A 12120-nucleotide genomic window follows, 5' to 3' on the forward strand; every position below is an offset into this window, starting at 1 on the left:
GGACTGCTAGGAAAGTCCTAAAATTAATTTTTATATTTTCATCATTTTTGACCATTGTTTCCTTGATTGTCATTATAAAAGTGTGCTTGAGTTTTTCCATAGTAAAGAATGTTCTCTTTAAATCTTTCTTCTCTTTCCGATTTATTAATATGATTGTTCAACTTTCTTTAGCTTGAAGATGATATTATTGTCAAGCAGAATTACTTTAACACCATAAAAAATTTTGCACTTCAACTTTCTTCTGAGGAATGGATGATACTTGAGTTCTCCCAGCTGGGCTTCATTGGTAAGAAAAGTTTTAGATTTATTTACTTTTCAGAAATAACTGGGACTTAGAATCTTAGACTATTTTTTTTTTTTTTACCTTAAAGTTGTCTTTTTTCCTCTGGAAATGGATTGCTTTTGAGAAAATTTAATTTCGGTAAACTTCTGTGTATAAAATGTTGAAAGTCAACCCAAAATAGTATTTGGAGAGTTCTAAGATGGTAATATTTACTCTGGAGTTCTGCAAGGCAGCCCTGCTGGCTTTTCATGTCCACAGAGAGCCGATCACTGTCCTGGGGAGCATGTCTGGTTCCTTCTCGGACACTTCGAGTTCCTGTTTTAAAGCCCAGAGCTTTTGCAAGATTGGGGTTCTTTTAAGAAGAGTCCTGCACTAGTGGTTTTCTAATAGGAATTCCTGGTATTTGACATAGTACATGAAGTTCTTGTTCAGTCATTAGTTTGTATTCATGTATTGCTTTCAGGGACTAGTAAGGGTACTTATTTTTAAAGTTTTTTTTCATTAAAATTCCTAAAGTATCCGACTAAAGAGAATATGTTTAAAGTTGAAGGTTGAAGGAAATTTATAGGTCTTAAAAAACACCCCAGAGAGTAACATTTCGCTGCCTCTAATGCTTTAAATCTGTAAGTATTAGAGGCTGGGGCTTTGATCTTGTTGATCATTTATCTCAAAACTTAATTTAAGACTCAAAAAACATCTTTATTTGTGAAGGTTTCAGTGAAGACAAAATCAGGAGTCCTTGTTTTTGCTTGTATTGATTTAGTTAAATTTTTTTTTTTTTAACTTAAACCTCTTAAGTTCCTTTTTTATGGGAAGAATTTTAATAAGACATGAAGGAAAAATCTCCAGCTTGCTTCTTGAATCCTTTGAGCTAGTAGTTGTATGATAGACTTTGTAATGGAGAAAGTTAGGAGTTCAGTACCTACTTCTGTTTATACTCAGGTGACAACTAAACTTAGCTAAAGCAAGTTTGCTTTTGAGAAGACAGGTGGGGAAATTATTGATAATGATTTATGGTTGAAAGCACAAGCTTTCGTGTATTTGTTGTACGGATTTCACTCATTTAAGCTGTTTTGTTGCTTGGCTTCTTTATTACAGTTACTGATTGGGAATATCTTTTCAGGTAAAATGTTTCAAGCGCCAGACCTCACTCTGATTGTGGAATTCATATTTATGTTCTATAAGGAGAAACCCATTGATTGGCTCTTGGACCATATTCTGTGGGTGAAAGTCTGCAACCCTGAAAAAGATGCAGTAAGTTAATTTCTTATGCGGGTAGAAGAGGCTTCTTTTATGTTTTTAGTGCAAGTGATGACTCTTAGGGAACCAGATGTTGTAAACGAACAGTTAAATTGGTAGCTGAAAGAAAACAGTGTTTCCACTTACCAGTGTAAGTGCTTGCCTTCTTTCTAGAACTACAAGAAGTTCCTGTTCTGGAGGGACTTTTAAGTCAGTGAAGCACACCTTTCTTTAAATTGCTGAGGAATGTTTATTGTGTCTTGAGGCTCTGGTGTTTCCTTGCTGTTGGCCATATCTGTCCTGTGTCAGGGGGGAGTTGTTTTGGTTTTCTTCACATCCTCTGTCAGCTTTCTTTTTTCAAATACTTTGGGGACAATATCGGACCCCAGCACACCTGGATATAAGGAATAGAATGGAGGTCATATTTTATACCAAAACAATGACAAGTCAAAAGTGTACCTTTTTTGTATTGTGTTACTTGTAAGAAGCCAATGTTCATGCTGATATGCTGACCTTTGGGATGTTGGTGACAGGGTAAGTCAGTAAACAATGATTTTTGCTTGGACTATTCAAATATTAAGTTATCTCCATTGAAATCTTATTGTAGAAAGTAAATTAATATGTTTTTCTTGTCTAATTTGAACTGTATCTCTGGAAAAATTTTTTAAATTATTGGCTGTAAGCATAAATAAAATATGAATACACATTCTTAAAAATGAATGAGTCACTTTGACATGTAATAACAAGGAAATCTTTATTATAAGCATATGTCATTATAGTGTGGACTTACTCTCACAAATAAACATTTAATTTGATTTCATGACCTTATATTCCCTAGAACAGTTTGATCATCCTATCTGCCAGTTAGCTTTTAGGACACCCTCTTCAGGTGTCTGTAAGCTATTGCTTTCTCTCTCTTTTAAAAATAACCACTTTCTTAGAGCAAATCACGGTGTGTAGCGAAATAGCAGAGTACCAGCTTTCCAAAAATGACTGAACATATAAATCGATTCGATCAACTCATTTTTATGATGTAAGCCCTTACCTGTATTTTCTTTGTGATTTACAGGAATTTTTATTGTAGGACACAGAACAATTCATGTCATCTTTACATTTGTACAACACACTTGCCTTTAATTGGTCCTGTGCAGTTTTATCTAATATGGTGGTTAGGTTCTTAAGTGAGCTTGTGAGGTGAAAATCTCTGAAAGTAAAAATTAAAACCATGAAGATACATTCTTCCACCCGTCTTTCTATGGCCTGTAATTTTTCAGCTGCTTCCACTAGGATGTCACGGAAGCTGTCACCACATACTTGCTGGCTCTAGAATCACATCCCTTTGACAGTGGTCTAGGAGACCCTTCCATTCACACTTATTTCACTGAGCATAATACCCTCAAGCTTCATCCATGTTGTTGCAAATGGAAAGATTTCATCTTTTTTATGTTTGAGTAGTATTTCTCTGTGTGTGTGTGTGTGTGTGTGTGTGTGTGTGTGTGTGTGTGTGTGTGTACGTGTACACAGCACACCTTTATCCATTCATCCATTGATGGGCACTTAGGTTGTTTCCATATCGTGGCTATTGTAAATAATGTGATGAACATAGGGGTGCGTGTGTCTTTTCTGATTAGTGTTTTCGTGTTCTTTGGATAAATACCCAGAAGTGGGATTGATGGGTCATATGGTACTTCCTAGTTTTCTGAGGAATCTCCATACTGTTTTCCACAGTGGCTGTACCAGTTTACATTCCCACCAATAGTACCAAGCAAAAACAAACACGTAGTTACAAGAACAGAGTAGTGGTTACCAGACAGGATGGGGCAGGGGTTGAGTGGCGGGGTGAAATGGGTAAAGGGGGTCAACTGTATGGTGATGGATGGAAACTGACTTGGTGGTGAGAACACTGTAGTGTATACAGAAGTAGAAGTATAATGTGTATTTGAAACTTATATAATGTTATAAACCAATGTTACTTTAAAAAAAAAAAAAAGCATTCACACATTCTTCCAGAGGTTTATCGACCTGTTTTGACTCTTCGGGCCCGAATGTGTCATTCGTTGCCTGTGTGTTGAGTGGCGGGCTCGGTCTCAGGCACTGCTGCTTCTCATCCTCTCTCGCCTCCACCGTCCCACCTCCCCTCTCCTCGCTCCTCCCCTGTCCTCTCCCTCCCTTACCTTCCCTCTCCTTCCACTTGAGTGTTTTATTTGTGTAAATAAAATATACAATTTCACCTCTACTCTCCTGTTAGCAATAATGCTAATGAAGTAAACCTCTTGAGAAAAATTAGGCATTTTAACACCCAGGAAATAATTGGAGGTCTTTCAAAGTGGAAATGTCTTATACATTTGTCTTTTTCAGTATGTTCTGGGCCCAAAACTTACACAAGTCATTGAAAATGGAAAGGGTTTATAAAAGCATGACAAGGTAGCCATGGCTGTCCTGAAGCACTGAGCTAACGAATGCACGAGAGTCCTGCCAGGGCTGTAGGTCTCACACGCCATGATCACACGAGAGCAGGTTATAATCGAAAATATGGGCCATGGGGCACTTAGAGCTGAAACATAGGTGTCTCCCAACTGTGCTGAGTTGGATTTGTCTGGTTTTTTTTTTTTTTTTTGCGGTACGCGGGCCTCTCACCGCTGTGGCCTCTCCCGTTGCGGAGCACAGGCTCCGGACGTGCAGGCTCAGCGGCCATGGCTCACGGGCCCAGCCGCTCCGCGGCATGTGGGATCTTCCCGGACCGGGGCATGAACCCGCGTCCCCTGCATCGGCAGGTGGACTCCCAACCACTGCGCCACCGGGGAATCCCGATTTGTCTGTTTTGATGTTGTGTCCTTGCTTGTAGTCCACTTGCTGGCTCACATTTTCAGATTGCTTTCATGCAACAAAATGTGCTTTTTCTTATCTGCAAATTCTTCATTATATTATCCAATTAAAGGTATTTTGTGTATTTGAACCAAACCTCTAGAGTTTGTGCATTTTAACATTAAAAGTCAAATCTATATTGACCTATTTTGAAAGGTAGTTGAAATTAAATCCTTAACTCTTCCCTTGGAAGTGCTTATTTTTAATTTCCGCATCGTGTCTGTTTATCAAGTAGGTAGCAAATCTATTAATGCCTCAAAGAGGACCCTAAAGAAACACGACTTGAAATTATGAGATGAAGCTGGATTTTCTTTTCAATATTTACCCTTCTGAAGGGCTTCTCATCTTTCAGAGGAGGACAAGATTTCACTTTATAATGTAACACTAACATTCCCGTTTAATATTTAGAAACATTGTGATCGACAGAAAGCAAATCTGCGGATTCGCTTCAGACCTTCTCTTTTCCAACATGTTGGTCTGCATTCTTCACTAACAGGAAAAATTCAGAAACTCACGGTTGGTGATTTAATTTTATTTTTCTCATGCACAGACAATTTGTTATCTACTGTATAATCCTTGTTCTTCTGAAGTATAAATGAGCCGTATGTTGTTAATATGTCTTTCCTCCTAGGATAAAGATTACATGAAACCATTACTTCTTAAGATCCATGTAAACCCCCCTGCAGAGGTATCTACTTCTCTGAAGGTCTACCAAGGACATACACTGGAGAAAACTTATATGGGGGAGGATTTCTTCTGGGCTATAACTCCAGTAGCTGGAGACTACATCCTGTTTAAATTTGACAAGCCAGTCAATGTGGAAAGGTAGGTCATTATTGAAATATAATTTGGTCTTACAATTCAGACCTCTCATTCATAATGTGATCTATGATGGAATTTTTGGTGTATATCACACGTGTGAGCAGTCAATGAGTCCTAAATGTTGGATTATAAAATACATTTTGTGTAACTCAGTGACAGTATGGGTATGTTGCTTACAGATATAATACCAGCATTTAGTATGTTTGATAAATTCTGTTGGTATTTCTGAATGTATATTTAGTATAGATTTTTAATACTTTTATGTAGAACTCTCCCTCAGAATCCCAAATTAGTTTTCACGTCCTTATCCTAGAATATCCCTTAAGATTTGGCTGCGAGCTAGTGGATGGCCCAGCAGTTTGGTTGAAATGATAAATTTGACAGACTGTGACTATTCCTATTCAGTGCTTCTGCAAGTGCTGGAAGTGCAAGTGCCTTTAGTACACCATGGAAGCATTTAAAACCCTTTTATGTGTTTCAGCATTTCTGTTCACTTGACAAAATTTGGGACTTTTTCTCCCCATTTTTTACTTAACAGTCACAATTCCTTCCATCTTTCCTCAGTTTTGGGTATGTTCCCCAGACTGTCTGTGGCATACTTCCATGTAATCCCCAGAATGTGATGTTATGTCTTCTCCTTTGAAGGCCATTTGGTTTTTAGAATCTGCCAAAAATAATTTGGAATAATTCTGTTTAAGGTGGTCAAAAACAATGCATAGCTATATGTAATGCTATTAATTTTCTTTTACTCTAAACTGATTCTAAACTGGAATCAGTTTAGATTCCAGTAAACAGTTACTCTAAACTGATTCTAAAGAGGAATTTAAGTGTAAAAACGTTATAACCAATGGGAAGATCACTGGCAAGACATATTAGAATACTTTTGAGTAATATTTTGCACTTATATGAGTATATAATATTGGTTTTGTTGTTATTTAATGTTCATTTTTATACTATGTAGTGGAATTCTGCTCTGTGAGGTATTGTTCACCACACTTGAGTCCTCATAGAATTAGAAATAGCAGTCTTCTGTCACCTCAACAAGAATAGCCTCAAACCACATTTATGGGTTTATTTTTAGGAAATAAAAATAATTCCATCAAAGAATCTACTAAAGAGCTCATATATTCGAGATCAAACTTAGTAACAACAAATATATTTACAATAAACCTCTTAATGCCCCTACTGAGGGCACTTTTCTAGCGAAACACAATTCTTCTAAAGTGACAGTATATGTGAATTTTCTTGGAGTCCATGCACAGACCCACCCTTCCTAGGACAGAGAAAAGGGATCATTTGATTTTCACCATAACTTATTTGCTGAGAGGGGAAAAAGCAGAAGTTGTATTTATTAATACAGAAGTGAAGTGTTAGGAAAAAAATTCTCTGTGTAACATACGTATGTGTTCATTATACAAAAATTTTAAGGTGTGAAGAATGAGGAAAAAAATCATAACCCCAAGGATACCATTATGACCATATTGACACTTTTATTTTCTTGGTAACTGTGTGCACTTTCTACTTTGAGATCGTGGTCTACATGTAATTTTATATCATATATTATCCAATATACTCTGTCACAAGTGATTCACAAGCATTTTAATGGCTGCATCAACAGCAACAAAACACTGTCATCTTTTTTTTTTTTGTCAAGTACATCATTGTTATGCAGCAAACATGCCCCTCTGATAGAGGAGCTATTGCATCCCCCTTAGGTTTTAATTTCCCTGCAACTGTTCAGGACATATGATGTGCAGTCACTACAGACTTGAGTGTCGTCAACCTTATTCTGAGGTAAGGCCCCCTTCTGAACCTTTGTGGAGGATAGTCTGACTATATTTTTATGTTTGTCTTTTTAGTTATTTGTTCCATAGTGGCAACCAGGAACATCCAGGGGATATTCTGCTCAACACAACTGTAGAAGTTTTGCCTTTGAAGGTATGACTATTTTTTCTCCTAAATTTTCCTTGAGAACTAATATTAATAGACCTGATTTGAGGCTCTTCCTGTTTAAGAAATTCTCATGATGGCAGGACCTTAGTGGTGAGTAATACCAACTTCTTTTGGCAATATGGAACACCTGGTATATTGTCCCGTTTGCCTTCATAGAAAGAGCCTTTATTTTGTTTCCTGTTGGAAAGTAACTTGGACATTTGTACTGGAAAAATAAATGAATCATTACTTTACTTTAATGTTTACTTGCTGTTTGTATTTTGAGTCCCAAAATACCATGCAGTTTTAATGCCTGTTGAATAATGTAGAAAGTTAATTTATTGGTCTCTAAGGAATGCTTAATTTCTTTCAAGGTAACACACAGTTCTTTACTTCTGTATATTTTTAATAGAAAACAGCATTCTATTAAATTGATTTAAACTGGAAATTAATTAAAATTAAAAATTTCTAGCCAACAGTATATTATATACAGATTCAGATGGAGCACTTATACTGATTGATAAACCTTTTAAGGTTCAAGACTGACATGGCATTTTCTCTTTTCAGAGATAGCTGTGCCACAGATGCCACTTTTATATTTATTAAGATGTATTAATAACCTAGATTTGTTTTAAATAGAAGTAATTGTTTATAAGATGTTTTTGTTCTATTTTAGAGTGAAGGTTTGGAAATCAGCAAAGAAACCAAAGACAAACGATTAGGAGACGGTTATTTCAGAATAGGTAATACCTACTTGAAACTAGTAAAATGTCCTTTACTGTTTTGGACTTAGTCCTGAAGTAATTTTAAGTTCTTTTCAGATATTAAGCAGCTTCAGGATTATAAATACCAGTGTACTCTTTTCTTTGTTCCCTGTGTTCTAGTACATACTTTTATTATTATCTTGACCCAACTAGGGTTTCAGATCAAAGGTTCATTTCCTGGTTCCTCTTTCTCTCTGCATCTGCTGCTTCACTGTCGTCACTGGTAGATAATCCGCTTTCAAGCTGCCTCCTGCAGTCTCGTACTGGATGATCTTAGCTGACTGCTCTCATGATCCCAGCAATAGCCGTACGCCAGAATCTGAGCCTTTAGCCCTGCCTCCCCCCGAGCTTTAGATCTGTACTGAGATGCCAGCTGACAAACTACGTGGGGGCCACGTAGCCATCTACCCGGAGCGTCTGTAATATGGACATTTATTTCGTCATTGGTCACCATGGTTTGTGCTGTCACGATTCATCTAGCTGCCTGAGTCTAACCTTGGGAGACACTCTGAAACCCCGCACCCAGCTTCACTGTCCATTAGCATAAAATGTCTATTTGTGTCTGAATGTGCATTCACCCTACTGCAGCGATACTCTGCCTCTGTTTCCCAGCCAGTCCACCGAGCCACTGTAGCTCCCTTGCCAAAACCTAAATGCTGTATTAACCTGGCTGAAATACCTTAATGACCTTCTGTGATCAGATTCCTTAGCTCCCACCCACTTCCGTATCTTGTTACTTTCCTCTTATGCTTCATCTCTCCAGTCCTGAGATGTGTTCCTCTAATGCCCTGTGCTCCCAGCCATGTCTCTGTCCACTTTCCCCACCTGAAACGATGGATCGGTATTTCTCCTCCTGATGAATACTTTCTCATCCTTTATTAACAAGCTCTCCTTGGCTCTTCTTACCACAGTGCATGCACCGCTTCTGTGTAATCACGTTTCGTAGCTCAGTTCTGTGCGCTCACTGTGGAAGGGGGAGGGGGCTTTGTTGCTCAAGCACTCCTGTGATTAACGTAGGACCTGTCCTTTGATGGACATCAACTCAGTGGATGATTACATATTTTCTTTTCACTTAAATTAATACTTTTCCTAGTGGCAGGCAGAAGAGATTATTGGGCAATTCATATTGTAGGTATACAGGACAGAGGCATGCTTAGAACCCTCTCAAGCAGTTTTACGTTCAGTGAATGTCATTCAGTGTTTGCTACAAGGCTTGTACAATCACCCTGACTAATTTCTATACAGCTTAGTGGATAGATGAGTTTAATTATTTTCATATTTGGGTTATATTTTAGCCCACCCTAGAAATGTTCATAAGATTAGCTGTGTATGTGAGACATTTATTAACCCTATTACCTATGAGTTATTAAATTTCTGAGAATGTTGTGTTCTAGGTTATGAAAGTAGCATAGGAAATAGAGACATTTATATGATTGCAGTAATTTGAAGATAATGACCATCTAAAACATCAACTCATACATATTTAGAACTGGAAGAGAACTGATGGGTGATCAGACCTAGGACCTTGTGTAACAAAAGTGTGCATCAGAAACAAAAGCAGCTGATTTTTTTTCAAGTTCATATAAAAAATTCTGCTCCCTTAAGAAGTATGCTTTAGCTGAATGGTGTGTGAGGGGCTCTGCAGACCTTTTTCTAGTGAGACAACCATAACTGGTGAAAGGTAGTTTTTTAGAAAAGTACAGCAAATAGAGAAACATTAACTCGTAAAGTCTGAATCTCAGTAACAGCATTAAGAGTCTGTGGCATTGGAGCCCTGACTCGCTCATTACCCACGCTGGCCAAGCTCAGTGACTCAGAAGCTCTACTCTGCATGTCCAGCCAAAAATACGGACTCCCTCTCCCACCAGCCCCCACTCCAGGGCTGCGGTATCTCACCAGAAAGGGCAGGCCACCAGCATCTGTCACCTCCCCAGCTCCCTGTTGCAGAAGCTCTGTTCCAGACATGAGCAGCTTAGAGATCTGAGGCTCCTTTCCTCCACCTAACTTCCATTCATCGGGCGAACCTTTGCTGCAGGGACGGCAGGGTGAGAGTCCTTGGCCCTGATCACCTCCCCCAGCCCACTGGTCCCCGCACACTGGGAGAGGTCAGCCAGGACACGAAGGGCTACTGCTACAACCCAGTGCTCTGCTTGTAAAGCAGGGGTGTCACTTTAGCTGGGAGGTGGGCTGCTGTCCCTGCCAGGGGTCCTGAGCAGTGGTGCAGAGATTTTCTCCAGGGGAGAGGCAGGCCATCAGAGAGCTCTGTAGCGCACCCTAAGGGGACTGCCTTACTTGAAACAGAACTTGGGGAAGTTCAAGCCCAAGGGCGCTGTGGAACATGATGGAGATTTTGGTGGTAAACAGTTAGGAGGAGACTGGTAGCTACATTCAAGCTAAACTGTAGCGCATCCAGAAGTTTGACAGAGAGAACCAGAGAAAGAGGTAGCTAATAAGAGCCCTCTTGGGTGGGACAAGCCACAAAGGCTGGTGCTACAAAGGGGCCTGGGTTCAATAGGATCAGACTGTGCAGCAACTTATGCCCAAAGGCATTGTTGGAAACAGTAGACACCCAGCTGGCAGTTAGCAGAGACCTGATGGGTGAAGGTGGGGTTGGCGGGATGGTAACTAAGGACAGTCCTGTGAAAGAAATACCACATTTATTAGTAGGTTAAAATTATGAGACAGCAGAAGAAGAGCCTTTCACAGAGAAACACTGGAAGAAGGAATGGACCACCGTCTGGGTAGCAGAAGGGCGTCCACGGAGGGCATGACCTTGGAAGTCCCTCCTAATGCCAGGGTTTGGGGATTCCAGTCACTCTTTAGTCATTTCCTCCTTCATTTTCCCCTTCTTTTTTATCTTTTAATGCTTACCTACCAGACCATTGGGTTAAGGACAAAAGTTAAATTTGTTGTTTGGAAAGTTAATACATGTACATGGTACCAAATACAAATTTAAGAGGGTAAACTTGTCTCCTTCCCTCTTCTTTCCCCTCCTACCCGGTGCTTCCCAGAGGCAATTGCTATAATGATTTGTATTCTTCTAGAAGTATCTACTCATAAATAAAAATATTTTAGTATATTCTTCGAAAACACACAATCACACATAGATGGTAACACACTCTACAACCTTGTTCTACATCTTGTTTTTTCACTGAACAAAATACATATGTGCGTATGGAAGATGAACATTTTTTAAAAATTGTAAATATTTCAGATGCACAAAAAGATACAACTAATAATGTAATGAATATCAGTGTATGCCGCTTAAGATTTGCCAGTTCAGTTGCTCTTCCCTAATTATCCTCTTTCCCCACCCACCCAAGGGTAACTACTATCCTAAATTTTGTGGTTACCATTTCCATATATGCTTTCACTACATATGTGTGATATATCCCTGAATAATGCAGTCTTATTTTGCTTGTTTTGAAATTTGATATGAATGATGACATTCTGTAGTCTACAGTTTGCTTTTTTCTCTCACCATTGTGATACTCAACCATGTGGATGTGTGTATCTATGGCTTATTCATTTTCATTGCTGTATTGATCTCCATGGATGAATATATTGCTGTCTGTTCTGTTTGGTCATAAAGTGTGTTTCCATCTTTTTGCTGGCCTGAACACGTAGGCACATGTATGAGAGTTTCTCTACAATGTATTCTTAGGAATGGAAGCAAGTCACAACTGCATTATCTACAACTTTACTTCATTCTTTCTATTGTTTCTTCAGTCTTTTAATGAGCTGCCTAATATTCCCTTGTATTAGCATATTGTAATTAAATTAGCCAGTCTCCTAATCATGGGCACTTAGATTGTTCACAGTTTTTGCTGCAGTCTATATATGCTTTTTGCCCATGTGAGAGTATATCTGCAGCATAAAATTGCTGGGCGAGAGTCTTTTAATGAGGCCAGTTATATAATTTGCTAATTATTTTTCTAATTAAATGAGCTCATCAGGTGATAGATTCAGATACATTATAAGTTAAAATGTTTCAAGTTCCACAGCATTATTCAGCCCTGAATTCCCTTCCTAACTCAATATTAAATTATACTGTTTTTGTAGCATACATTCCCTACCCCAGTCTAGCACCAAATAAGGACATACTTTTATGAAATAAGTATTAATTTTTAAAATAAAAACATTACTTTGGCAGTTCATAAGTTGAATATTTCCTGTACAAATGAAAACGAACTTTCTCCAGTATGGTTTTTCAAT

The 12120-nt window shown here is 38.5% G+C and overlaps 1 protein-coding gene across 2 annotated transcripts in view; it reads left to right on the forward strand.

Annotated features, from left to right (window-relative positions):
* The window catches only part of MGAT4A (alpha-1,3-mannosyl-glycoprotein 4-beta-N-acetylglucosaminyltransferase A), a 108621-nt gene that overhangs the window by 87349 nt on the left and 9152 nt on the right, over positions 1–12120 (forward strand). For both annotated transcript variants that reach the window (XM_019931151.3, XM_019931152.3), the window contains 6 exons: positions 172–286; positions 1407–1537; positions 4796–4903; positions 5019–5212; positions 7069–7147; positions 7818–7884. In XM_019931151.3, coding sequence (XP_019786710.1) covers positions 172–286; positions 1407–1537; positions 4796–4903; positions 5019–5212; positions 7069–7147; positions 7818–7884 — 694 coding nt within the window. The remainder of the gene's footprint in view (positions 1–171; positions 287–1406; positions 1538–4795; positions 4904–5018; positions 5213–7068; positions 7148–7817; positions 7885–12120) is intronic.

This window comes from Tursiops truncatus, chromosome 14, assembly GCF_011762595.2.
Source record: "Tursiops truncatus isolate mTurTru1 chromosome 14, mTurTru1.mat.Y, whole genome shotgun sequence".
Lineage (NCBI taxonomy): Eukaryota > Metazoa > Chordata > Mammalia > Artiodactyla > Delphinidae > Tursiops > Tursiops truncatus.